At 60.6% G+C, this 26,609-nt stretch overlaps 3 protein-coding genes across 7 annotated transcripts in view; 2 read left to right on the top strand and 1 right to left on the bottom strand.

Moving 5' to 3' along the window:
- The window catches only part of LOC119055920 (espin), a 30,211-nt gene extending 21,951 nt beyond the window's left edge, over nucleotides 1-8,260 (bottom strand). For all 4 annotated transcript variants that reach the window (XM_037154240.2, XM_037154239.2, XM_037154238.2 and 1 more), the window contains exons 1-2: nucleotides 7,801-8,260; nucleotides 4,666-4,859 (exon numbers count right to left, since the gene is read on the bottom strand). In XM_037154240.2, coding sequence (XP_037010135.2) covers nucleotides 4,666-4,859; nucleotides 7,801-8,094 — 488 coding nt within the window. In that variant the 5' untranslated portion in view covers nucleotides 8,095-8,260. The remainder of the gene's footprint in view (nucleotides 1-4,665; nucleotides 4,860-7,800) is intronic.
- Nucleotides 8,261-11,905: 3,645 nt separating this feature from the next.
- Nucleotides 11,906-15,183, top strand: HES2 (hes family bHLH transcription factor 2). Its single transcript, XM_037154278.2, has 4 exons — nucleotides 11,906-12,054; nucleotides 12,135-12,230; nucleotides 12,402-12,501; nucleotides 12,598-15,183. The coding sequence occupies exons 1-4, from the start codon at nucleotides 12,010-12,012 to the stop codon at nucleotides 12,852-12,854; spliced, it is 498 nt and encodes a 165-aa protein (XP_037010173.2). The 5' UTR covers nucleotides 11,906-12,009; the 3' UTR covers nucleotides 12,855-15,183.
- Nucleotides 15,184-15,320: 137 nt separating this feature from the next.
- ACOT7 (acyl-CoA thioesterase 7) overlaps nucleotides 15,321-26,609 on the top strand; it is a 78,717-nt gene continuing 67,428 nt past the window's right edge. The window contains exon 1 of one of the 2 annotated variants that reach the window (XM_053660568.1): nucleotides 15,321-15,497. In XM_053660568.1, the coding sequence (XP_053516543.1) occupies nucleotides 15,418-15,497 (80 nt within the window). In that variant the 5' untranslated portion in view covers nucleotides 15,321-15,417. Of the gene's footprint in view, nucleotides 15,498-22,626; nucleotides 23,103-26,609 lie in introns of those variants that run through there. The other variant, XM_037154269.2, reaches the window with a different exon arrangement.

Raw genomic sequence — 26,609 nt, forward strand, 5'->3', positions numbered from 1 at the left:
CAGCGGAGGACGCAGCGGTGCGCCCCTCAGAGCTCTGTGTCCCGGGGGCCGCCAGACCACAAAGCGCCACATGCGAGCAACTAGGCCAGAACTTCTCTGAAGGCAGCACGCGTCCCTGCTCCGTGTCCCTGCTCCATCTCCTTGTTCGTTCCCTGCAGGCCAGCACTGCGAGGCCGAGAGGGCTTGCCGATCTCTTGACCGGGTGGGTGCTCAGCTGCCGCCTGTTGGGTGAGTGCACTCTGGAGGGCGGTGGGCGGCCGGGCCAGGGGCTCTGTGCCGCCTCCGCACACTGGGCCAGAGCAGGTTAGCTCCGTTTGCCAGAGGGGCCCGGGGACCCAGGAGGGTGTTCTGTCTGAGGTCCCGTGCAGCGAGCTGCAGGCAGGGCCTGACAAAACCTGGGATTCCAGACCCTGCATTCATCCGATAAAAAGGTTGTGGAGTCAGGTGCAGGGCGCAGAGGATGGGGACGGCGGGTCTGCTCTCCTTAGTGGGCGAGGCAGAGGGCAGAGGTGCACAGACATGCGTGGAAGGTAATGCCAGGCAGTGCGAGGGTGCTGGGGGGAAATGGGGCGGGAAGATGGGGAGTGGTGTGTGTTGTGGGGCATGTTATGACCTGAAAGAGCTAGGGGCAGGCGGTATGGAGAGGGGCGGAGCAGAAGCTTGAACTTGACAGAGGGAGGGTTCTGTGGGGAAGAGTACCAAGAGGAGGGGACAGCCAGTGTGCAGGCCTGAGGGTGCCTGGAGGAGCGGAGTAGGTGACTGGGGAGCCGTGGAGGCCAGGAGGCGGACCAGAGTGAGGAGGGCCGCTGAGCCATAGTAAGGAAGCGGCTGCCCTGTGAGTGGCGGGTGGCCTGGGCTGGACAGGAAGAGAGTGAGGACCAGGCAGGGAGAACTGTCAGGGCCCCGGTGACCTGACCAGGAGTCAGGCTTGGGCCAGGAGTTGCTGGTGGAGGTCAAGGCTGCCCCCCCACCCGGGGAGGAGCTTCTCCAGACTCCACCAGGTCCCTCCCCCTGGGAGGAGCTTCTCCAGACTCTACCAGGTCCCTCCCCCTGGGAGGAGCTTCTCCAGACTCCACCAGGTCCCCCCCTCCTTTCTTAGAGCCTCCCCCTGGGTCAGGGTCCCCATGTAGACATGTCCGATCAGGCTCTTCCCGGGCACTGCGGCCCAGCCGGCCTCTGCCAATGCCCGGACAGACCGGGGGGTGGTAGCTGAGAATAACTGAGCCCCCACTGCCGTGATGGCAGCAGATGCTCAGCATGGAAGGGGCCGAGCTGGGCTGGCAGAGCCTCCAACCTTCAAAGGGGGGCCGCTCTGAGGGGTGAGCCATGCGGCTTCCCACTCAGGATGGGGGGATGCCGGAACCCCTCCCACTGGGCTATGGAAGCAGCCAGGCCCCATGAAGCTTTGCACTAAGCAGGGAAAAAGGGTGTCCCCAACAACTCTGAAAGGCCCTAAGGGCTCAGGACCTGATGGGGCTGGGAGATGGACCCGGAGAGGATGTGCGGTGGGACCCACAGCGAATCGGGGGGGCCTCGGCAGGGTCTCTCCGAGACGCCCTTCCTGTATCAGTCAGCTCCACGAGGCAGGGACATTTGTGTGGTTCACCGATGTGTCTCCGGCACTTAGGATATTGCCTAGCACATTCGTTGAATGAGCTGCTCTGTAAAATGGGCCAATTATAGAGTTGGTCCCTCTGGTAGCTGCAAGGCTCACACCACTGCTGGGGGCCAGGCTCCTAGGGGACACTCAGAAGGTAGGGGCTGTTCTGAGTTTGCCCTGACTCCTGGCCAGGGCGCTTTCTGATGATCTCTGTCCTGGACCTGGGAGGTCTTGGGCGCAGAAGACACTTGGAGGGAGTGGGAGTCGATACAGATCTCCTGGCAGGCGGGTTCTCCAGCTGGCTCTGACTGGCAGGGCATGAGCTCCGGGGGAGGAAGCGCCCAGAGCCTCAGCCCCGTCCCCTGCTACCCCCAGCCTTGACGTTCAGGCCAGCGGTCCTAGCAGAGCCTGGGGCTTCTCTCCAGCTCAGAGTGAGCATGAGGTGGTCCTGGGGCCCCAGGACCCTTTGGGCAGGGTGGTCAGAAGCTCTGGGGGCTGCTGGCACCTCGTGCATGCTGCTGGCCAGGAGGGACGGCCCCCTACCCACCCAGGGCCTGAACCGCCCAGCCAGCTCCGACTGGCCTCAGTGCCTCCCGCTCAGGGAGCCTCTCTCTGCAGAGGCCTCGGTGCAGGGTCCTCCAGGACTGCAGACTCCAAGGTCATGGTGGCAATTCCTTGGCCCCTGGGAGGATTTGCCCAATGGATATACTGGAGGAGGGGCACGTGGCTGGGCGGGATCTCAAGCCCTAACTGACACCCCGAGGTGCAGCCCTGCACTATCTGGGCCCTCCCCTGAGCCTGTCCAGCCCTCCTGCGGCCCCACCGCTTGCCAGTGCCATGGCCCGAGGCCACCCACAGCCTCCCTGGGTGGGATCGAGTTTCCCACTGGCAGGGCTGGGAGCCTTTCCTCCCTCACCCACCCGCCAGGGAGAGCTGAGCCCCTGTGAATAATTCACAGGCTTCACAGCGGGCGGAAGGCTCACGAGAGTGAGAGCAGGGCGCTGCAGCCTCCGAAGGCCGGCTGCCTGGGTCCCTGACTGTGCCCGAGGCGCAGGGCAGTCCCAGCCTCCCCTTCCCAGGTCCCTGCCCTGGGGTCCCCAGGCTTGGAGAGCAGGAGTCTCCACCCCCAAAGTAGGCATCCAGGTGGGCATGGGCCCACACCCCCTCTACTGTCAGTCCCCGTCCCCCCAATTCCCAGCTACCTGTCCTGCTTAAGCTGAGTCTGGCACCCACACAAAAGCGCCTCCTTATCAGCAGGGACACACGCGTCGCTGGTGCGGGAATAGAGCCGGAGCCCTCTGTCCACCTCCCTGAGATTCACAGTGGCCTCTGGGGGGCTGGCCGTTCATCAGCCCAGCCATCTGGCTGGAGTCAGCCTGGCCCAATCACAGCCAGCACCCGGCAGGGCCTGGGAGGGCTCAGGGTCCCCAAGGCCCCAAGCCAGAGCGGCTGTTCCGGGGCACAGCCAAAGCCACCTTCCCCAGGCTTCTAGGTGAGGAGGGCTCTGGGGCCAGCCTGGGGCTCCCATGCCCCTCCCACCTCAGGTCTTTCGGGAGCGTGACAGGAGCCCTCCCGGTGGTCCACACTGTTTGGACTGAACTGGCATCACTACCAGCCTGGCTTTGGGGGCCCTTTATGTGAGAGGGGGAGGCTGGCAGGTGCCAGAGTGTGGCCACAGTCTATCCCTCCCCTCTTGGGACCTCTGTGTCCTCTGCATTAAGCCAGGGGATGGGACAAAAGCCTCAGAATCACCTCTGTGGGGGTGGGGGAGCGTCACAAGTGCTGGTCCCCGGAGTCAGAGTCCAGGGCCCGGCGCCCTAGGGGTGCTGATGGTGCTAGTTTGGCAGCCTGTGCTTGAGGGTCCCAGGGCCTCCTCCCCTAAGCCCCATGCCTTTGACCTGGCCCGAACCACAGCTTGTCCGGAAACAGAGAATTCACACGAAAGTTGTACCACATGGCCCCCAGGAGGGATGACTTCGAGGAGAACCCCTGGTCCGGGAGGCACACCTACTGGTCCCCCAGTGAGCAAACCAGTGAACCCCTTGCTTAGTGAGAGGACAGCAGCCTGGCCCAGGGTCTCAGGGCTGCCCTACATCCCCGCCGATGGGCCTGGGCCCAACAGGCTGCCGGCCACAGCCACCCTGCCAGGAGGCCACGGGACCGGGCCGGCCTCCTGCCTGCTCCCTGGTGGCCAGTGGCCCTGCAGGTGCCCATGGATGGGACCTCTCACCCGGTGGCTGCTGTTCTCAGGCTGGGTCCTCTGTCACCACTTATGCCCTAGGCACCCACTTGTACTGACAAAGGTCACTGGTCAGAATCCCCAGGTCCCCGAGGCCATTGGGCCCCACCCCCTCAGACAGCATCCGGGCAGCTTTCCCCCAGGACTCCCGTTGCCCCCGGCTGCACCTAAGACCTGGCTCCCTTCCTTCCCCAGGACCCCGGAGTCCCCTGCTGTGCACTGAGCCCCCTTATTCCACAGGCCCCACCCCACCCTGAGGAGACCCCACCCACTGCTCAGTTGCTCCCTCGGCCCAGCCACTCAGGCCCCTGGGGGGTTGGGACCCCCACCGCCTTGGTGGTGGGAATGGGCTGGGGGGCCAGAAGGGCGGGGGTCTGGGCGGGCGGCCGTGTCCTTCCACTTCTGCCCGAGTGCCATGCTCCTTCTCTGTCGCCTTCCTCACTAGGGTCTCGGAGAGGATCTCATTGCTGCACCCCCATTTAGAGCAGCCTTGCATATGAGCTCAGGCCAGAGCTAGAGGGAGTCCCCAGGGCAGGCTGGTGAGCACCTTGGCAGGGAGCAAGGGATTTTGGCCCTGGGTGCCCAGCCTCCCAGGGGCAGCTGCGTGCTGTGGGGGCCGTCTGCTTGCAGGGCTGTGGGGCAAGTGACCGTGGGCCGCCTGCCAGGAGGGGAGAAATCTCAGCTTGGGTAGGAGCAGTGCCTGGCCTGGCCCTCTGGCCCTAGCAACGGTCACTGCCCCAGGCATGCTGGAGGGGCACAGCAAACTTCAAGCACCCTGGGAGCCCTGGCCAGCCCCACCCGAGGCCCCATGGAGGGGTGTCCTTACTCAGGGTGGTGCCCGATGAGAAGCCTCAGCGAGGGGAAGTCTCCTTTGGCGGCAGCGTAGTGGACAGGCAGGGCTCCCGTGTCTGTGGCTGCGGAGGGATCCCCGCCGCCGTGGCGCAGCAGCCAGTCCACCACCTCGGGGTGGCCGAAGCGGGCAGCCAGATGCAGGACTGTGGCACCAGAATTGTCTTTGTCCTGCGGAAGGAGAGCCCGTTAGTCCTCAAGTCTAGTCGTGCCCCCGTCTCTGGCTCAGGCCACTTCCTGCGCCCCACCCGCACGGGGGCAGCTCTGTCCAGGAACTCCAGTTCACGAGTGGCCTCGCCAAGCTGTCCACGTGGGCTTTCAGAGAATGGCAGCTCACGGCTGTGACCTGCCGGCACGAAGTGGGCGTTCAGGCTGTGGCACCCTGCTCGTCCCAGCGGGAGCTCCAGCGTTGGGCCAAGACCCTACCTGTTGCCCGGGTGCTCAGAGAATGCCTGTGTGATGGAGCAAGAGTGGCCGGGCCAGGGAGGGGGAGCTGCTGGGGCCACACCAGGCTGGTGTCTGGACCACTGGGGCGCCCTCTGCATCCAAACCTTTTCCCCTTCCTCCACCCAACCCCAGGTGCCCAAGGGGAGAGGTCTCCAGATTGTTGGAGGGGTCTCCAACAACCCAGTCTTGGTACAGAGTACTCTTCCACTTCCAGCCAGGAAAACAGACTGCCTCCTTGCCCCATGTCCTTGCCCTCTGGGGCAGTTGGCTGGGCCTCGGCAGTCAGCCAATGGTGGTAGGTGTGGGTTAGAAGCAGCCCCTGGGAGGCGGGTAGGCGAGACCCCCTCCCAGGCACCCCAGAGCGAGTGGGGAGATGGTCCGGGCCCAGAAGGGGCCGATGTGCCGTCATGAAGACCCAGGCATGTGCGTCTGCTGTGGGAGGGATTGGAGGGTGCTGCTTCCACGACCTGGGTGAGGACGACACGCACAAGGAGTGCAGAAGTCTGGACTCAGAGGCCGGCTGGCCACTTTGGGAGGGTGGGCCTGGGTTCTAGAACAGACCGAGCTCCTGGCTCCAAGCTTGGGGGATGATGAAGGTGAGCAGGGAGCTGGGCGTGGGCAGTGGTGAGAGGCGGGCACGGTTTACTAGAATCCGGGAAGGACGTGCCCAAAGAGGGCACTGTGGGGACAGGTGTGGCCGAGGCAGCCTCTCAGGCTCCTGTACGAAAAGTGAAGGGAGAAGAGGGGATGGAGGGGACAGAGCCCAGGGCATGGCTGGTAAGTCATGGAGGCCATCAGCCGGGAAGGAAGCAGGGTGTGCAGAGTAAGGTGGAGGGGGCCGGAAGGGAGCAGCCTGGGCAGCTGAGGATGACACTGAGACCCCTCTGTGTGCTGGAATGCCCGGGCAGGACCAGGAGTCTGGCACTGGTCCTGGAGAGGACAATGGTGAAGTGTGCCCTGAGCCCAAGGCCCTCAATTCCTCTGGCTTTGGGGACTGGGGGTCTGAAGCTTTGGGGGTCCTGCTGGCTCAGGCCTCTGGGTGGGGGTAGCAGTAAGAAGAGGACCCCTGGCCTGTCCCTGAGGCTCCAACAGTTACATAGGCCCCGGGGGCCTCATGTGCTGGGGCCCACACCCTAAATCTGCTTATCTCTCCAGGCTGAGCAGGGCCAGGATCCAGGTCATCCTCCCCCCACATACACTTCCGCCTCCAACACCCAAGCCTGCTGGGGCTCCAGGGTGGGAGAGTTCATAAGCTGGGCACCGGGCCACCGGCTCGTCCACCTCCTCGGCAGTGGCGAGGGAGGCTTCCGGCCAAGGCTGGGCACTGGGATCAGGGAGGCACGCCACCTCCCAGAAGAGTGGGCAGGGACCATGTGCCCAGAACTCTGATAACAGAGCCATCTGGGTGATAAGGGGCCAGGCCATCTCCCAGGAAGTGTGGAAGGGGGGTCTTGCCACCCTGAGGGCAAGGTGGGGTCAGGGGTCTGGCCATCTTCAGGGTACAGCGGAGTCACTCCTGCCTCTTCCACATCCAGTGGACCCAGTGATCTTGCTTAGTGGTCCGGTTCCTCCCTACACTGGCTTTCCCCAAAGACCAGAATGTCTTCCAAGTCCCTATCTGCAGCCTCTGAGGCCCCCTCGGACCTGGCCATGGTGGCTTCTCCCGCCCTCGCCCCGCTCCCAACACTCGCCTCCGCGGCTCGCTCAGCAGGGCAGGGATGTGTGTGCCCCAGGGCTTTGCACTGCTCGTCCCTTGTGCTTGGCACAGTCTGGCTGCCAGCTGCCACTTCCTTCTCATCAGCCAGCCCCCCCCCCCTTAGAGGCCACTCCTCAGAGGGGTCTGTCCTGGCCACCTCTCCCAGGCAGCTCCCTGGTGCTTCCCATCACTTGGCCCAGCAGTAGCTGATGGTACCTGGTTTGCTTTTTACCCTGTGGGTCTGCTGCCTTTTGCCCTGGAGAACTGGAAGTGGTGTGTGTGTGTGTGTGGGGGGGGGGCAGGAGTGCTCCCGAGCTCCCAGGCTTAGTATCCGTCGGACTCTGTTTCCAGCAGGAGAGTCACACAGCAGGGCCTGCACAGCCTTCCACTCAGGCTCAGGAGGGTCCCCGTTTGCCGCAGCCTGCAAATGGGGTCTCACGGCAGGGAGACTTGGACTGCCCTGGCGAGGCAGCTTGGATTTGGGAGGCCGGAAAGGAGGCCAGATTCTGGGCCCTGAGGAGACCCTCATTGCCCAGGCCCACCACCATCTCCCCTCACCTTACCTAGTCTCCAGGACACCCCCATCTCCACCTGGGGTGGGCTCTAAGGCTTCGCCCAGCCCCTCCAGGCCTGATCCTGGAAGACATGGCCTTGCGATCCCTGGCCAGGCCCTCAGTGCCTTGCCCCCTAGTCCCAGTGTAAATACTAGTTTGGCTGAGCCCTGTTCCCTTCGGGTTCCCCATTGCCTGGGTACTTGGCTGGGCAGTGGCCAGGATTTGACCAAGCATCTGCCCAGGTACTTACTCTAACCCCGGGAGCCCACCTCACCCAAGCCCTCTGAAAGAAGCTCTAAAGCAAGTTCGGCTGGGAGGTGCCCCACCCCACCCACTCTTGAGCCCGGGCGCCCCAGGCCAGCACTCTGTCCTGCGGAAAAAGCCTCTGGGCTGCCGGGGAGGAACTAGGACCCACCTGCACTCTGCAGCCGCCCTTCGAGAGCAGCCACTGCAGGCAGGCGAGGTGACCGGTGGCAGCGGCGTCGTGGGCCGGGGTGGCGCCGTTCCGCGCTCGGGCCGAGGAGGGCAGGGCGGCCTCCTCCACCAGGAAGCGCAGACAGTGCAGCTTGCCGGCGCGGGCCGCGTGGTGCACGGGCAGCGCGTCCAGCGGGTCTCGAAGCCAGGGCCCCAGCTGACCGGCAGCGTGCAGGGACTCCAGCACTGCCAGCTCGCCCTGACGCGCCGCCTGCAGCGCCTGCTCCAGGGCCATCGTGCCGCCCGCGGCGCTGCGCCCCCTGCTCAGCGTGCTTCCCCGGGCGCCATGCGCCTGGCCTCGGACACCAGGAGACCCGCGGCGCCGCCGTCGGGGCCCTGTGGGTTGGGAGGCGGAGCGGCTGCCAGCTGGCCTCTGCTCCGCGCTTCTTCACTAGCTCTGCTCCGCCTCCGCTGCGATCTGGGCCCCGGCCCCCGCGGCACCGGACTTAAGCCGCAGCCCGCCCCCCGCACCACCTCCGTCCCGCCCAGTCTGCCCTACGCACCGCCCCTCGAGCCGGATAGCCTTGCCTAGGAGCCAGGTGGCCAGGGAATTTTACTCCGCCAGGTCCATCTGGGAAGTGTCCGGGACTGGGTTTCCAGTGGTGAAAGGGGTGCTCCGGTCAGGGGGACTGCAAGGGCAGAGGCCCAAGGCAGGAGCAGGCCTGCGTGCCCAGGGGCTCCGGGTCTAGGCCCCAGGCGCGACTAGGGTGACCGCACCCCCCGTAGCCCCACCAGGCCGCAGGAGGGGCTCCCAGAGTTTCCAGAGGGGAGGGAGGGAGAGAAGGATTCTGGGTCTAGAGGGGTGCATTCAGGGAGCACCCAGAGTGCTGTCTGGGGTGGAGACAGTTAACCGTGAGCTTCAGGGACCGGGTTGCCAAATGGAGAGCAGAAAAAGCAGGGATGCACAGGCTGTGGGGAGGTTCGCCAGAGCAGTGACGCAGAGTGGGGACGGGCCCCTCATAGAGGGCACAGGAAGGCTGGGGGTCGGGCAGCTGGGCAGGAGAGCGCACGTGGGCCAAACCACCCTCCCTGATGGCTAGGAGCCCTTGCTGGGGGCCTGAGGGAAGCACCGCTGATCCGGCACAGGAAGAGCTGCCAGGAGGTGGGGGCTGCGTGGCTGTGGGAGCACAGCAGCACGTCCTGTGACTTTGAAACAGTCTGTGCCCTTCCTTCCTCCACTCCCCCACCTCTCCCTGGAGCCCCGCAGGGGCCTGGCCTTGGGCTATTTCACCCAGCGCCTAGCCAGCTGGCACGGGGCAGCGCCGAAATGCAGAGCGAGCTGCTTCAAGAACAGTGGGAGTCCTAGGGTGGGATTCTGCGCGTCCACGGATACCATTTCCCGGGACCACCACGCGGTGGCGCTGTACGGAATGGCCCCTCGAGCTCCAAGGCACCCCGAGCACCAGAGCAGCTATTTCACCGTGTGTTGCGGTGGGTTTCCAGTGACTTCTACGCCAGGTCCATCTGGGAAGTGTCCGGGACTGGGTTTCCAGTGACTTCTACCCGGCCAGACCAGCCTTACTCCCCCCGTAAGACCTGTGGCCACCCTGGTTTGCAGACAAGAGAAAGGAGGAGTCCTATCCTGGCAACCTCCCCGATTTGTATTCTTGATGCCCCCTGGAGCTGCCCTTCTCCAGCCCACCCAGCAGGGGGCACACCGGAGGTAGCAAGGGTGCTGCGGGACATGGAGCTGCAACGGCCAGTCTTGCATGCCCCTGCCGGAGCCTCCTCCATGGCTAACATCACGTTCCACAGTTCACAGCCTCCACTCCCCAGGTGGCCCCCAGACACCCTCATCTATTGGGTGGCTTTGTCACCTTGGGAGCCAGGTCCAGATGATGGGCGGCTGCTGTGGCATTTGGCAAAGCGAGAGTCCTCGAACCTCCCTGTCCCTTTCATGGAGGGACGTTTCCGTAAGAGCCACGTGGGAGCACCCGTCCTTGCTGACCCACCTTCTCTGACTCCTTTAAGGACCCACTCAGGCCTGGGCTGAGATCTGGGCCTTCTCTGTCCTCTCTGGGCTCCGAGATCCTGCTGGGTCCTCCCCAGCAAGGACACTTTCCCTCTGCACCTGAACTTCCCTCTGCCTGTTGCACCTGCTCAGCCTCCCACCCTCCAGATGTCAGCTTAGGGACCCCCCACCCCAGGAGGCCCCCTCTCATTCCTCTGCTGGGCTAAGGCCATCCTCCAGTCCCCCCTGCACCCAGGGGCAGGGGGCAGGGAAGGGCGTGTCTCCACCGTACCCTAAGTGGCCCTGCTTCCCTGAGGCCTGAACCCACGCACCCTGCACACTCAGCTGACTCCCCTAAATTCCCCAGATTACAAAGGACCCCCTTCCTCCAGGTAACCAGCGAACCTCCAGGATCCTTTGGTGGAAAGCAAAGGTGTGTTCGTTACCTGCTCACCGGCCTTCACACAATGGGACAGCAGAGCAGAGACTATAATATCCCAGGTGACGGGCACTGAAAAGGGAATTTGCTCCCCAACCCAGGTCTTCCAATGGGGCTCCAAGGCACTGAGCGGGTTCTCTCCTGGCACGAGTGTGGGGGACTCCCAGCAAGGATGTGGAGGCTGGTGCCGGGTGGGCTGTGGGCACGGAACGGGTGAGCACTTGTTGGAGTGACACGTGGGACATCAGTGAGTGACCCACCAAGTCCTTAGTCCTTTTCTGAGCCTTCGTAGGAACCTGGGCTCCAAGATGCAAGGGGGACAGGGGCTGGGGCACCCCAGGCCCTGCATTCCAAATGTGTTGTGTGACTCTCCTGATGCGGACTGGTAAGGGGTTTCAGGGAGGTGGGAGCCAAAAGGTGCTCAGCCCTGCACGGGGCACACAGGTACCAGTAGCCTGAGCGCCCTCTCACCCAGGTTGGTGTTCTGACCGGCGCGCTGGTCTGCGGCCTTGCGGAGAGTGGGGGGAGCAGGCGGCAGGAGGACTTGGGCAAGCTGTGGGGATGGAGACCCCGAGGTCGTTTGGCGGGGGAGGGGCAGAGGCAGGTCCAGCACCCTGGACAGAGTCTGTTTTGGCTGGGCCCCAGGGCATTTTCTCCGGGCCTGGCTGGGTGGGTCTGCCCTCCGCCTGTGGGTCGGCGGGGCGGGCCGGGCCGCCAGGGTGGCGGTTGCCCCACCAGCCGGTTTGGGGTGGGCGGCCCCGAACAGATGGGCAGAGGACGCCCAGCTAGTTTGCTGCAGCAACTGCCACGCCGCGAGGAGGCGGGCCCGCAGCCTCTGGGGCCAAAGCCCGCAGCCGGTGCTCGCACCCAGGACCCCTCCCCCACCCTGCTGGGCTCGTGAACTCCGCCAGTCCCGCGGGTGGGAACGGAGGTGGTGCCAGTCGGAATGAAAATGAGCTCCGAGGGCTCCTGGGTTGCGTGGGCTTCTCTGGGCCTCAGTTTCCCCGGTTCTAACCGAGGGCGGGGAACCAGATGATCCCTAACTCGGAGCGCCACCGGGGGTCGCATGGAGTCCTGAGAGCCCCGCTGGGCAGTCCGGCCAGCGGGGCCCCGTCCCGCCTCGGCCACTTCCCAGGGGCCAGGGCGCGAGCGAGCCCAGACCTTTCTCGGGGTCCCTCAGCTTCCTGCTCAAGACGCTCTGTCTGCGGAGCGACTGGTGGGGCGAGCCCCTCCTGGTGGGAGAAACCCGCGTGGGGGCGTCCAAGTCCTGGGCCTCGGGTCCAGCCGCCACAGGGTCGCCTGACCGAAGCTAGGGCGCGCTCGGAGGTGGGGCTTAGACCGAACGACGGGAGGCGGCGGTGCAGGACGTGGAGGGAGGGAAACCCGCGCGAGGCCAGGCCGGGTCTTGCCGGTGCTGACGGTGGGGCGCCCCGAGCCCGTGACCTCGCCGCAGGTGGGACGGGAAGGGCTGGAGCGAGGTCCACCCCCAGTCCCGTCCTCCTCTCCCTCCCCCTCGGCCAAGAACAAGAGCCGGGGGTGGGACCCGGAGGCGACCAGACTCTGCGGGGCGGGGCGGGCGGGGCGGGCCCGGAGACGCCGCCTCCTTAAAGCCCGGCGGCGGGGGAGGCGCTCTCCAGCGGCGCGGGCTCCGCCAGCGCACGGAGCAGACCTCCCGCCGAGTCTCGGTCTCCGCTCCGCTTCGGGGCGGGCGCAGGTCACCCACGCGCTGGACCCGTATTGGCGCCACTCGGCGGTCAAGCATGGGGTTGCCTCGGAGAGCGGGGGACGCGGCGGAGCTGCGTAAGGTAGGAGCCGGGGCCTGGGGTCCGGGGCCCGGGGGCGAAGCCTGTGACCCGCGTAATCGCGCCTCTGCACCCGCCCGCAGAGCCTGAAGCCTCTGTTAGAGAAACGCCGGCGCGCGCGCCTCAACGAGAGCCTCAGGCAGCTCAAGGGCATCATCCTGACGCTGCTGGGCAGGGAGGTGAGCGGGGGTCCTGGGGCGCGGGGCGCGGAGGGCGGGAGGGCCCCGGAAACGGGCGAGGAGGCTCCGCGCGGCGCCCAGCGCCTGGCAAGGGCTCGGTGCCAGGCAGCCTGCCGGAGATCCGTCTTGATTGTCCGTTTCTCTGTCACTGTCCCCGGTGGCCTGTCGCAGAGCTCCAGCCATTCGAAGCTGGAGAAGGCAGACATCCTGGAAATGACCGTGCGCTTCCTGCGGGAGCTGCCTGCGTCCTCCTGCCCGGAGGCAGCGCCCAGTGAGTGACACCGCCCCGACCCTGCGCCTCACCCCGGCCTCACCCCGGCCTCACCCCGGGCCTCTCTCTGACCCTCATGCGCCTCTCTGCCCGCAGCGCCCTCCGACAGCTACCTCGAGGGTTACTGCGCCTGCCTGGCGCTCCTGACGCGTGTGCTGCCCGCCTCCCGCGTCCTGGAGCCCGCCCTGAGCGCTCGCCTGCTGGAGCACCTGCGGCGGAGGGCGGCCGGCGCTACCCCCGACGGCGGGAGCACTACGGACTCCTACGGCCCACCCTCGCCCTCCCGGCCGCCCGCCCCTGCGCCCTCGCCGCCTGCCGGTCCCTGCTGCTCCAGCCTTTGGAGGCCCTGGTAGCCCCTTGGCCCGCCCACGATCCTGCTGACTGACCCTGGGGCCTGAGGAAGCTCTTGGTGACAACTGCTGTTTCTCACGGAGGGATCACAGCCAGGCACCCACAGCCAGGCGGGAGTCCGGATGTTTGTGCCCCGCGTGGCAGGCTGAAGGCCAGTGAAACTCACTAGAGGAGATAAAGGGAGAGGCCCTGCCTCACCCCCACTCTTCACCGGGGTGTGGGCTGGAGAAGGGGCAGGTGGCCGCAGGAGAGGATGAAGACCCGGCCCCACTGGTGTAAGTGGTGCCAGGCCTGGGCCAGTCCCTGCCACCCTGGCAGCCAACGTACCTGTCCCAGCACTGGTGCCAGAACAGAGGGCTGGACCAGGAGCTCTTCTGAGCCTGAGCCAGGGCAGGCATCTGCTGTGAGTGGTCACTGCCCTTCCGGACGTTCTTGGCCTGGCCTCCTCGCCCACTCTGCTTGGGAAGCTCTGGGCAGACAGAAGCAATGGCCCGAGGGGCTCTGCAGGCCAGGGAGCCATCTGCTCCGCTCCTGGGCCCTCCTGTCCAAAGCCTCCAATCAGAGGGACTGGACGAGCCAGGGCTCCGTGCTGGCAGTGGTGGTGGCCTGGCTAGGTGGGCGTGGGGAGAATGTCCTCCCCCAAGCATTCATTTAACCTGGTGTGTGTGCCAGGTGTGCGGGAGGGGTGGGACGAGCATGAGGGTGCCCAGTACAGAGACAGTGCCCAGGCGAGGTGAGCAGGCCCAGGTCATGGAGCAGCGGAAAGCCAAGGGGTGACCACAGCAGGCTAAGGACCAGGAAACAAGTCTCCTCGTTCGCTCATGTGAACAGTTCCCTGCTGCTCTCCAGGCTGGGCTGCTGGAAGCTACTTGTTCTTAAGACTTTTCTTTCTTCCCTTGGAAGCCATTGGACCTGTGAAGACCAGGGAGGGGTCCACAGATCCCTGGGGTGGGGATGCCCAAGACAAGGCAGGAGCCCCACTGTCGGTCATGTTCCCACCATCCGCTGCGCATCCTCCAGACGGCAGGCGTCCTCCCCTCAGTGCCTAGGCCACCAGCCTGTTCGAGGGTCTGGGGCGCTAGGGGCATGAAGACAGAGTTGATGGGCGGGTTGCCACTAAACCCACGATGACCTTGGTGCTGACTTGGATGGCGTGATGTGGGAAGCTGTGGGTGTCATTGCAGAAGTCACTGCTAAGATAACAGGGTGACCCCCAGCAAGGTGTCCTTCCCACCCCCCTCTCTGGGCCCGGCTGGCTGGATTGTGGGCTCCCGGAGGGTAGAGTTAGGGCTGAGTGCACCCCTGTCCCCAGGACACTGGGTGCACAGTAGGTGCTCAGTAAACAAGGTGGACTAATAAATGGGTGACGTGAGCAGACCATGATGTACTGACCCCCAGACAGCCTCAGCTCCCACCCGGGGCCCTATTGTCCCTGTGAATACTTGCCCCACCAGGCCTGTGCTCCCCGGAGGACAAGAGTTGGGAGGGTGCGGAGCGCAGTGCAGCGGTTTCTGCTTCCTCTTGGCTGTTCCCCACGGGCAGCAGGGGAGGAGGTGGGGCAGGTAACCCAGAAGCCCACACCCCCATGCGGGCGTGGAGTTTCCTCCTGGGGTCCAGGGGTGCACATCGGCATGCGCTGTGCTGGCTCCTCGCCCCTCTAGGCACTTCTGGTACATTTTTAAACTGTGTTAAGAACGGACCACCAGAGGCCCCTGGCCTCCTAGCGGCCGTGTCTGCCAGTTCTTGCTGCTGAGCCCTGTCTGGGTTCCCACTCAGTACTCTCAGTGACGTAACCTCAGCCAAGCTACAGCCCAAGTATCAGGGAGGAGGCAGGTAGAGAGGCTGGTGACTCACAGGGCTGGGCCCTCCTGGGCACCTGAGTGGGCAGCCAGCCTGCTCTGGCAGGAAGCTGAGGTAGGCCCAGAGGGGGGAGGTCCTGGGCCCCAGGTGAGAAGCCAGCTTCCCAGCAGGAATGTGCAAGAGCTGCCCAGAAGGCCTGGGCTGGCTCTGGGACTGGGCTTGTGAAACAGGGCCACCAACATCCTCCTCCCACAGGGCACCTGCTGACACTCCGTCCTCTTGGCAGCTCCCCTGGCATTCCCAGAGCCCTGCCTGACGCCCAAGTTGAGCTCAGGGCCCGTCGGGCTTTTTCTGCGTGGGAGAGAGAGGCTGCCTCCTCTGGGAGAGTTTCATGATGTTAATGAGGCCGACGTGGTGCTCCGGGCCAGGTCCTGGGACGCCCTTTTCGGGGATAGTCCCCTGACTGACTGTCTATCTGGTTATCACGCTTGGTTGGAGGAAAGGGCCCCTGTCCCTCATAAACCGGTGGGCGAAGTGACTCAGTGACCCAGGACAGCCAGAGCACCGAACCATCTGAAAGACTCAGGCCAGAGCCAGGCCCTGCTCATCTGCCTGGCAGCAGCTGATTCGGAGAGATCAGATCTCATTTTCACAAGCGTGTTTAGAGAGCGGCTTGCCAAGGAGACAGCTAATAAACATTTACAAACTGCTCTGCTCTGCCGGGCTGGGTCATCTCCCACGGGTTCATCTGGACCAGAGAGCACCATGAACAGGGAGTCCCGGACACCCGGGGCCTCTGCAGAGCCCTCCCCATCCTGCTGGGGGCCATCACTCTGGAGCCAGTGGTGAGTGGGGGGATAGGGGGGCCTTCCCCATCCTGTGCGGGGAACCTCCTACTCCAAACATCAAGGCCAGATTTCCTTTAAGAAAAATACACCAGGTTGCTCTAGCCAGTCCGGAGAAGAACTAACCCACCGAGTGGTGTTACTTTCTTGGCTTTACTTCTTGTCTAGGCCCCTAAAGGTGAGGCCCCTGTCTCTGGGGTGCCCCGCAGAGAGCGGCCCAGGCACAGGATGTGGGGGAGAAGGCGACCAGCTACGGAGGGTTCCCAGGGAGCAACTCGTTTCTCTTTGGGTTTTGGGAGGCCTTGGCAAAGCTCCAGGCGCTTAAAAGAGCTCTAATAAAGCTTTGGAAGGAAGGTTTCAGGAGCGTGAGAAAGAGGAAACGCCCTGTGTACGGGTGGTGTCGTGTCACCAGAGACCCACTGGGGGGCAGCAGAGAGCAGCGCCGCGTGGCGGTTCACAGAATCCCGCTGGTGCCAGAGGTAGGCGTTCCCTGGCCTGGCAGGCGCGGAGCGCGACTCGAGCCGCGGATGTGCCTGGTGGTGCTGGGTCTGATGTGCACGTCGGGGCCCAGAGCCACCTGTGTTGGTGTTCAGTTTGTTCAACTTGAGGGAGCCCTGACCGATGGGGCTCAGTGGGTGGAGTGTATCCTGAGAAGCAAAAGGTCTCTGGTTTGATTCCTGGTCAGGGCAACATGCCTGGGTTGTGGGTTCGGTTCCTGGTCGGGGTGCGTATGAGAGGAAACCGATTGGTGATTCTCTCCCTCTCTTGCTCCCTCCCTTCCCCTCTCTCTAAAAAAAATAAAATAATAGTAAAATCAAAAGATAGCTTAAAGAATTAAACCTAAGGGAGCCCAGGACAAACAAGGAATGATTCTAGGCCCCAGAAGTCGGAGACAGGTTCAGATTTTGTGGGGACGACATTTTGAGGCCCTGTGTAAGAAAACTAATATAAAATTATGGACATGGACTTAGTGTGAAGGTGAATACTTATTCAGAACAGAATGTTAGTCTCATCACACCAGGGGTGTCTGCAGACTGGCGTGCCACCCTTCTGGTTTCTCTTTAAGTGGTTTACCAGACCCACGTAGGCAGAAATGCCTCCTGGTGACAGCCCGGCGCCCCTTTGCCCCCGGACGCTCTGCCGCCCTCTGTTCTCGCTCTGAAAGCAGCCTCAAGCTGAAGCCTTATCAACCTCTTGGCGAGTCCACCCGCCCCTGGGGGACTCTGAACTGATGGATGTTAATTCTCCCTCTCTTTCCCCCCCTTCCCATAAAAATAAATAAAATCTAAAACTAAGAATTGTGACTCAGCTGGTTGGAGTGTCATCCTACACACCCCAAAGTCCTGGGTTCGGTTCCTGGTCAGAGCACACACCCAGGTTGCAGGTTTGATCTCCAGTCTGGGTGGGTGTGGGAGACGACCAATTGATGTTTATCTCTCACATCAATCTCTCTCTCTCTCTCTCTTTAAAATGAACTAAAAAAAAGTCTCCTTGGGTGAGGAGCATCTTCCTGGGGCTCACTGTAAGCATCTTTAGCAAACGAGGGCCCTTGGGCTCTTCACATGGCAATTACTTGGTGCATGAAACCAACATCATTTTTGTCCAGGGCCCTTGAGAAACAGAACTATACCCCAGGTTTTTATTATCATATGTGAGAAAAGTAGAATAATCTGACTCTGCATGGCTTTTGTTGTCATCACGGGGTTCCCAGTATAAATCTGAGCAAGGGGAAGTTCATTCTGATTTTTAGACACGGGGGGCGGGGGTGAGGTGGGACAGGTGGAAACCAGAGGGGGTGGGGGCCTGGCGAAGTGGAAAGCATCTGCAGGAAGTCATTCAGCCACTAGGTGGAGCCACACAGCGTGAGACTCTGAGCCAGGTGTCACACTAACCCTTACTCATCTGTGCCTTGGAAGGGGAGTGCAAACCCCCCAGGCCAGGCCGTCCTGAAGATTTGACTAACCCGTCAATGCCCAGGCACCTGGGCATGGCTGTAATCCAGACGCAGTAGCTTGACCTGCTGAAAGTCAAAGAGATGACTTCTAAGTGCTTACTTGGGGAAAAGAATCTAAGTCTGTCCTAAACCCAAGTGTGTTTTTCTTCTCCATACGATGCCCCCTTTGTTCTTGGCTTGCCCTCTTGGATTGTGGGTCCTGTCTTCAAATGGGCTTTTGGTTAGTTTTGGGTTTCCTTGGAGTGGTTTATTCTGGGATCAGAGCCCCAGGCTCGACTTTAAAGGTGCTTGGAGCAGGGTACAAATGAGGTCACAGGGTCTGTCTGCGAAGCGGCCTCCTTGAGATGTTAATGATCCCTTTGGCTACACTTCTGACTTGCCCTGAGTTCCTGCTGGCAAGGTACTGGGTCTTGTCCCCTCAATTCAGGTAGTGTCCAGCACCTCTGATGAGGAAGACACAAATCTTGAGTGAAACAGCTAAATCTTATTAACATGAAGAGAAAGAAGCTGTGTGAGCAGAGGGGCCAGGTCCCTCCCCTGGCTGCATCGTCGCCCTCCCCCACCTCCCATGCCCAGGGGCAGGGCAAGCCGGTCCTGGCTGTGTCTGTCCTGTCGTTCCAATCCCAGCTCCAACTACTTGGGGCATTCTTCCTGGGCCCGGGCCCAAGGCAACCTGAATGTTCCCAGTCAACCATTCCTGCAGCCCCCTGCCCCGGGCAGCTTGGCTTCCCCCAGAGCTAGTTCCCAAAGCCTTGCTTCATGTTGCCCCCTCTCTGAGCCAGGATCTGGTCTGGGTGCTTGAAGACATCCACTTGCTTACCGTCTCCAAAACCCAACGGGGCGAATCCTGTCATCTGCCCATCGTCGCTGGTGGCAGAACCAGAGCACAGGTGAATAAGGGTTAGTGCGGCACTCAGCCTCCGAAGGGCAGGCGCCCTCGGAGTAGATATCAGATCTCCTGACTCTGGCTGCCTGAGGACTCACCCCGAGGGGTGACTTCAGTGTGACTTCTTGGCACAGCCTTACTGGCAGATTCCTCCTGCGTTTGCTCAGAGGCCCTGCACCTGAAGGAAGCAATCAGCGGAGACACCTGGTGCCCTGAACATCCTTCCTGGGAGCCCTTCTCTGGGGTCAAGCGGCAGCTACTTGCCTCTGCCCCACCCCGGCCCTGGTGCAGGTCAGGGCGGGGCTCCGGTGAGTGCTGGGGGGTTGGAGGGGGGTCATGCCCTGTGCTCGTTAGGCCTCTTCTTTCATAGCTCTGAGTTTTCTATGCAAACTTACTCAAGAACCAAACCTCCTGTTTAAAAAATGATACTTATGATGTCTAATGGCGTTTAGTATCGGATCATTTTAGAACACTAGCTGTTTCTCCTCCCTCCCTACCCTGTCTCACCACCCTGTGATGACATCACTGATAAAGCAACTGGGGCCCTGGGTGGCTCTGGACCTTCCCGAGACGGTGAAACTGGTAGAACAGACAATAAAATAGGAGCACAGGAATTTAACCACATCGTCTGTGCCCAGGACCACGAGGCTCACACTTCCTCAAAAATATAAAGGAAGATCCTTACTCCTACTTTTCAAGTCGTGACTTTTAACAAATATGAAATGCTCGGTACGCAGATCTGCAGCCTGAAAAACCATTATCGACTCATGCAGCACTGCCCGGGCCAGGGAGGAAGCCACCCTCCCTCCTGCTCCCCGGCCCGCTGGCTCGCTCTGAGTCCAGGCCTCTCCCTTCTTTGAGAGAGACCCGCTGCTTTTTGTTACAATCATTTCCTTGTTTCTCTCTACAGCTTTACCACCTACTTATGTTTTCCTAACAAATAGAATTAGTCATTCTTAGCAAATTTCTTTTTTTGTTTCTCAGATTATGAGAGAAAGGCTTTTCAGAAAGTTACAGAGGTGGTAGAAGTGAGGCCACTGGGCTGCGTGAGCTCAGGAGACAAGGTGGGGGGAGGGCCCTGGGCGCTTAGGAGAGAGAAGGGCAGCGGTTAGGCGCCTGGGGCAGGGTGAGGGGCTGGGGGGAGGCCAGAGCGCTGTCCTTGGCATTTGGCTTATACCCTGGAGTGCCATCAGCCGTGGTTTTGATGTTCTACGTTAGGTCCTCAGACCTCATCTTGGAGAGGAAGGTCTGTACCTTTTAGCAACCTGCCCCTGTTGTTCCCACCCCCTAGTCCCAGCGACACAAACCCAAAGGGGCAGATGCTATTGTCTCCCCCCACCCCCCTGCCCCCTGAGGGTGCAGAGGGCTGTTGGGCTGAGGCCACGCAAGCCTGCGTCCGTCTTTGTCTGGCTTATTTCACTCAGCATGGCTCCCCCCCGGGGTTCACCCACGGCGTCACAAACGACAGGACTGTCTTCCTTTTTAAAGCTGAGCCGCATTCCATTATGTGAATGGATACATACAGTCGTCCCTCTGTATCCACACGACTGCTGTCAGGAGCTCCTTGTGGAAACCTGAACCCGTGGACGCTCAGGTGCCTCGGTCAGCCTTCCACAGCCACAAACGTTGGACCCATGGAGACAGAGGGCTGAGTGCATGCCTCACATCTTCCTCATCCTTTATCTGCTGACAGACATGTGGGTTGTTTACACACCTTTGCTATTTAAAAAAATTTCTTTATTTATTTTTGAGACAGCGAGAAAGGGAAACCTGGATGTGTTGTTTCACTTATTCTTGCATCCGTTGGTTGATTCTCATATGTGCCGTGACCAGGGATTGAGCCTGCAATTTTGTTGTATCGGAAAAACGGCCGCATCTTGACCATTGTGGACCATGCTGCAATGAGCGTGAGAGTGCAGATACCTCTTTGAGATAATGGTTTTGTTTCCTTCAGAAGCGGGACTGATGAGTCACACAGAGGTTCTACTGGTAAATTTTCTGAGGAACCTCCATACCGTTTCCTGTGGTCGCTGCATGCATTTACATCCTACGGAAGCATGCAAGGCTTTCTCCCACATCCTTAGCAGCTTTCCCCTCTCTCATCTTTCTGACGACGGCACGGACGGAGTACTGGATCTTTTGGTGCGTGGCTCTGCACCTTGTCTCCTGGTCTCCTTTCCCTTAACATCGAGATTCTTCCTTGTTGTAACTGGACTCACGTTACCTGGCATTTTGGCCCTCCACTGATGAATGAGTCCGCTACAGAGGACTGCCCCAGGCGACTGTTGATGGCATCTGAGTTATCATCACGGTGTTGCTACGAACCCCTCTGACTCCTATCATGCTCAGTATATATATATGGGCCGTAAACCTAGAAGTGGAACGGCTGGGCAAAGGGTATGGCTGTTTTCAAGTTCACTAACTATTTTTAGCAATGTCCCAAAGAGGTGGTAACGATGTACGGAGCCGCGATTGCTTCATATTTGATGCTCTGTAGCGACCTGAAGGGACACGGGGCGGTGGTCAGAGGAAACACACAAAAACAAGCGAATGCAGAGCAGATGCCTCTGCTCCCAGTCCTTCCCCCCAAAGGTAACCTGTGTCAATGGTTTCTTCAGTACCTTCCCATAAATATTGGAACTTATTTAAACGATATATTTAAGTTTTTAAAGCGACAGTTTCTGGGGAATATCTCTAAGTCTAAAGACAGTGTGCAAATTAAGTATCTGTTGTTAAATTCATTGCTGTTGGTAAACCTTACCTATTCAATCATTTGTAAAACAGTTACTGAGCACCAGTTATGTGCTAAGCACTCTTCTAGGACCTTGGGAAATGGCAGTGAACAAAAAGGTAAGAAAATCATGCCCACATGGAATACACGTTCCAGTTGGGGGGATACAGTAAATAGAGGAGGAAACTGTATGTTAAATGGTGTTAAGTGCTAAGGAGAAAAATGCACCACCGAGTTTTGGGGAGTGTTGGGGAACTGTTAATCTTAAAGAACTGAGTGGGGAGACCCGTGGGTCCCTGGGGAAGAGCGGTCACATATATTTAAGGACTATCAGGGAGGTCAGAGGGGCTGGAGCTCAGGGACCAAGGGGGACATGGGCCGATTCCTGATCCCACAGGGAGAAGCGGCCCCATCCTGGGTTATGTTGCGAGCTGCTGACGGGATGGATGAGGGTGTGAGAGGAAGAGAGACATCAAGGATGACCACCAGGCCAGCCAGGGCTGCCTGGTGGTCAGTGGCCCCTAAGGAAGGGAGCGTGACTTACTGAGCAGGGAGGGAAGACTGCGAGAGGAACAAGTTCTGGGGAGTAGGAGGACCTGGTGAGCGGGCAATGCCTACACACAGCCGAGTGAGCTGTGGCCCAGGCAGTGCAGAGTTTAGGGGAGAGGTTACTGCACAGATATGGGGCAGTTACTGAATGGATGGGAGTAAAAGGCATGGATGGGGCAGGGTGAGACCCCGAGCCCAAGCACTGCTGCTTCTCTCAAGTCCCCAGAGGCACCCCAGGGGAGGGTGGGCAGAGTGGCCAGAAAAGAAGTGTGTGGTAGCTCGGAAGGCCAAGGACAGACATTCCAAATAGAGAGGGATGATGGTGAGAGGTCAGGAAAGGTGGCTTCTGACGTGCGCTGCGGGATTTAGCAACTTGGAAGGAGTCAGTGCCCTTGACCATTGAACAGCAAGGACAGAACCCAGAAGGGAATGGGTTCCCCAGGGAATGGGAGGGGGGAAGAGGAGAGTGGGTGAGAAGTTTTGCTGAAAGAGAGGGTAGAGAAAGCCCAGTAGTTTGAGAAAGTAGAAAAAGCTGAAATGGGAAGGTGACAGACAGTAAGGACACAGGTCATGGAAATCCATTAGCACTTCAGTAAAAATAACTCATGATGGTTTTGCTAAAGGATTGGGCCCCCCCACTTCAGTCCTCCTTGAATCGAGGGTAACCTCATAAACAACTGACAGTCATATACAGTGATTAATTCTGCAGCACCATTTTCTCATTACAGAATCCAGGATGCAATAATATCCAGGCCGAGCTGCTACGGTCTCTGGCTCCCTCTGCCGTGTTGGCAGCGGGCCGCGTGGCCTGACCCCCATCCTTGCCTCTCCCCAGCCCAACTCCGCAGCTCTGCGCCACGGCTGCTGCCGAGGCACTGGTGGGGCCTGAGAGATCCTGGCTTTTCCTTTTGTGCAACCACGTGCCTCCCTGCAGAACCCACACAGAGGCTCGGCCTTGCAAGCTCGTTTACAGGAAACCGCCTGCAACTTCCTCCCAGGGTGGGTTTTAGACAGCGAGACCGCGACACGCATTCCCGCAAGCCTTTCTGCCCCACAACGGCCATAGGGCCTCGGCGTCCAGACTCGCGCGCCCGATTGGCGCTCCGTGAGACTGTGCCGCGTGGTGCCCTGGCTGACCCACGGTACCCCACCCCGCCGGCGCCGCCCAACAGTCGCCGAACCTTCTGGAAACGACGCCGGGCAGCCAGAGCCGGTCGCCCGAGAGGCCTCGGGGGGCGGGGCGCGCAGGGCGGGATTTGCGCAAGAAAACGCGTCCGATTCGCCGTCTGTGCGTAAGCTCCGCCTCACAGACGCCATGGCCCCGCCTTCTCCCTCCCCCTCCATGGAGCCGCTCGGACTCATTCATTCCGCGCCGGGCCTGCCAGACACCTGCCCTCTCCCTCAGCCGCCCGTCGCCAACGCCGCCGCCGCCGCTAGCATGTCGGACCCTGCTGCGGATACCCCTTCCGCCATCCAGATCTGCCGGTAAGAGGGGCGCACGGCGCGGCGAGCAGTCGAGATTCTGAGGCACCGCCCGGGCCTGTCCGGAGCAACCTCCGCGCTTTTCCCGCTCCGGTCCAGGTTCCCTCACCTCCGGTCCGCCGCTGGTCGCCGGACCCCGCCCACCCCTCCCCGACCCCCCACTGTCGGGTGCGACTCCGGTGCCGCAGAGCCGGCGGCCTCCCCGCGGGCCTCTGGCGCATCCCGGGGGCGGTGCCGCGGTCACGCAGGCCCCTTGCGCTATTATCGGAGCGACGCCTTTGCCGGGCGGGGGTCGGAGTGAAGCCCCCGCGCCCCGCCCAGCCCCACCCGGCCCGTGCCGGAGCGTGCTGGAGCCCCAGCTCAAGTCCCACTGAACCCCCTAGTGCAGGCTTGTTCTCTGGGCGGTGGTGCAAAGCCAACCGGATCTCCCGAGAAGTGGGGCGCGAGTAACCAGCCTGCTGGTCCGCGCCTGGAGCTCCGCGAGCCCTTCGATGGGTGCCCCAGTGGGCGGGGGCTGCAGCTGTCCAGTCCCACTTAGGGCACTGGCTCTGGTTTTGAGGGGAGCCAGAACTAACAGGAAAAACAGGAAATGCCCCTCCCGGCTAACAGTTCACTGCTAAGAAGAGGGAATGGTCCACTGAGCCTGGAAGCATCTTACACAGTGGGGACAAACGGTTGTTCTCAGCGTACCACCCCTGCCTTCTTCCAGGGGAACCGGGTAGAGGGAGGCCCCCAGAGGAAGTGCGAGATAGGGAGCTGTCTTTTTGCCCGCAGGAGGATGGAGGGCAGCCTCAAGGTTACTTACTCTCCATTTTCTTGGGCAGAATCGGAAGCGGGCACGCTGGAATTTGATAGTGGGCTGAATAAGGGCACGAGTCTGGGGCGGCACCGCGTAGGCAGTGGGGCTTGGAGCAGGGCCTGTCCTGCTTCAGGTACCTCCTAGAGTGAGAGCGGCTTCGGGTTGCTGTTTTGCAATGGGTTCTGCAGGTTTGGGCCATTACCCTGGCCTAGGGCCCAAGCCAAATTAGTTTCTCGTGTATGTTGACAGCACCCTGGAAGAGTAAGTGCTGGATCAGTGGGGCGACCTGACCGCACCCCCTTTTCTGGCCTAGTCCAGGGTCTTTGCTGACCTCAAGGTCAGTTTTAGCTTTTCTAGGGAGAAGAAATCTTTGCGGGAGCCTTGCTCTGTTTGCCTCGTTATGGTCTGTGTGGCTGTCTTGACCCCATCCACTCCAAGTTCCCGGGGCAAAAGGAACAGGAGTAAATGATATTTGGAGAGAGACAGGCCTGGAGTCAGGTTCTGCCTGGTATTGGCTGGGTGACCTTGAGGTTCATCCTTTGTGAAGGGCTACTCCTGTCTCTCTCACCTCACCGGCTTTGTCCACTTTCCCCGGGGAAGGAGGCAGGGATGCCGCCCCTCTGCTGTGCGGAGGAGGAAACCCAGGGCCTCTGTAGGTCATCTGGCCCCAGGCGGCAGGGCAGCTTCTCTGGGGGCTTGTCTCCAGCCCCACTGTGCTATTTCCACTGCACTCCACCACAAAAGAGGGTACTGACTTCAGTCTGCTCTTGGAAGGCTGGGCTTTTATTTACCTCATCAGCATAATAAACAGCAGGTCTATATGTACCGTCTTTTTTAAAACCAGCTTTTCACCTGTCACTTACATAGTGTTATTAACCAGTGTTACCCCAATACATTTACTTTAAACAATAATAAATATCAAGCAAAAAGAAAAAAAAACACTTGAAATTTACATAATGTTATTAACTGATGTTACTTCAGTAAGTTTAATTTAAACGATAATTATAAGATCCTCTCCAGCTTCTAACAGGTGATAGATTTGGGGGTAGCTTTACACACGGAGACTTCTGTGTGTGCACACACCTGCACACTCACCATGCTTTCCAGCTGCTTCTTGCGTATTCATAATTGCATGTTGTCGCTCTGGCTGCCAGGCTGTGGGTGCTGGGCAGCATACCTGGGAAGTGAGCCTAGGGGTCCAGCACGACTGCCAGATATGGGGAGAGTGGACACATCAGGGTGGGGAGCCCTTTAAGGACACCTGAGCCGACACCCTGTGTTGAAAGAGGAGCCTCTTGGCCCAGGACGGCCAAGCCCATGAATTTAACAAGTTTCACTGGACACCTCCAAGAAGCAAAGTCCCTTGAGAAAGGGACAGGGACCTAGAACGTTTGGTGCTTGCCTTACGAGGTTTCACAGGTCAGCAGGGGGAGGATGCCCAAACCCCGCCATCCTGGACAATTAGGAGTGGTCGCGTGCTTTGTGGGTGGAAGGAGGTACTGCGGGGATAGGGCCCGGCCAGGCGGAGTCGGGGCCGGCCTCACAGTCCCTGGCCCGTGTGTGCATTCTCCCTCTGCCCCTTGCCTGTCAGACCCTCCTGTGCCCCCATTTTCCTGTGGGTTGTTCTAAGTGTTAAAGAAAAGAAAGTACATCCGTGCCTGGCGCACTGTAAATAAACGGAAGCTCTTTTTGTCTCAGAAGTGGGACACGGGCCCAGGAGGCCAGTAGCCTGGGTTCGAACCCCAGCCCTGCCTCTTGTAGCTGTGTAGCTTTAGGCCTGTTCCTTAACCCTGCTGGGCCTCCAGTTTCTCTTCTGTGAATTGGAGATAATCATAGTGCCCTGCTCAGTGTCGCTGTGAGGGTACAGCCTGTGGCAGAGACCCCGGCATTTGTAAACACACACTCCCAGAGGGAGCCCTTTGTCTCCGAGAACCGGACTTGAGCCAGCCAGGCCGCTGTGTGGCACTGTTCCCTCCCCTGGGTCCAGCCCTGCAGGTGCAGGTTTGGGGACTGCATTTGAAGTCTCAGAAGAGCATTTGTCCTTTGGTTTATTTGGAGTAATATGAATGAACATCTAGTTAGCGGATTACACGTATCCTGTGGAGTTCAGAACATCAGGCCCGGGAGGACCCACAGAGGCCTCTGTCCCTACTCTGTCCCTTTATGGCAGGGGAGGGCGGGACATGGGGCTCCCAGAGGGTGAAGGCTTGGCTGAGGAGAGCAGTGACCGAAGGCAGCTGGGGGGGCTGTTCCCACCTGGTGCCCCGGTGCCCGGGCCTCCTGCTCTCACCCATGCGTCCATGCACACTCTGTTGTGCAGCTCAGTCACGGCGTGAGTGTGGACCCTACTCAGAGCCCCTGAGTGTGAGTCCGGACGAGGCTGAGGGTGTGTCCAGTCGCAGGTGGTGGGAGGGTGTGAGCGGGGCAGCGGCTGCTCTGGAACTTTGCACAGTGAGCTCCTTGTCTTTGCTGCCCAGTAGGGCAGCCATTGGCTGCACGGAGCCAGCGAGAGCTTGAGATGTGACCAGACACGGAGAAACTGAATTCTTAACTGCATTCATTTAAATTTATCTGAATGTCAATGTGGCTAGCCTCCTGTGTCCGGCCCCTCCCTAATGGGACAGTGCAGTATGTAGAAGAATTTAAAAACTGGAATTCCTGGTAGGTTTCCTAAGAGTCCGGAGCTGCCCGGGGACCGTGGTCAGCTCTCA

This window comes from Artibeus jamaicensis, unplaced genomic scaffold, assembly GCF_021234435.1.
Source record: "Artibeus jamaicensis isolate MK-2021 breed Jamaican fruit bat unplaced genomic scaffold, CSHL_Jam_final scaffold_847, whole genome shotgun sequence".
NCBI classification, from domain to species: Eukaryota; Metazoa; Chordata; class Mammalia; order Chiroptera; family Phyllostomidae; genus Artibeus; species Artibeus jamaicensis.

Coding starts and splice junctions, on each gene's coding strand:
- HES2 (XM_037154278.2), top strand. CDS start 12,010: ATGGGGTTGCCTCGGAGAGCGGGGGACGCGGCGGAGCTGCGTAAG. Junction 12,055..12,134: donor ACGCGGCGGAGCTGCGTAAG/GTAGGAGCCGGG, acceptor ACCCGCCCGCAG/AGCCTGAAGCCTCTGTTAGA. Junction 12,502..12,597: donor CTGCCCGGAGGCAGCGCCCA/GTGAGTGACACC, acceptor CTCTGCCCGCAG/CGCCCTCCGACAGCTACCTC.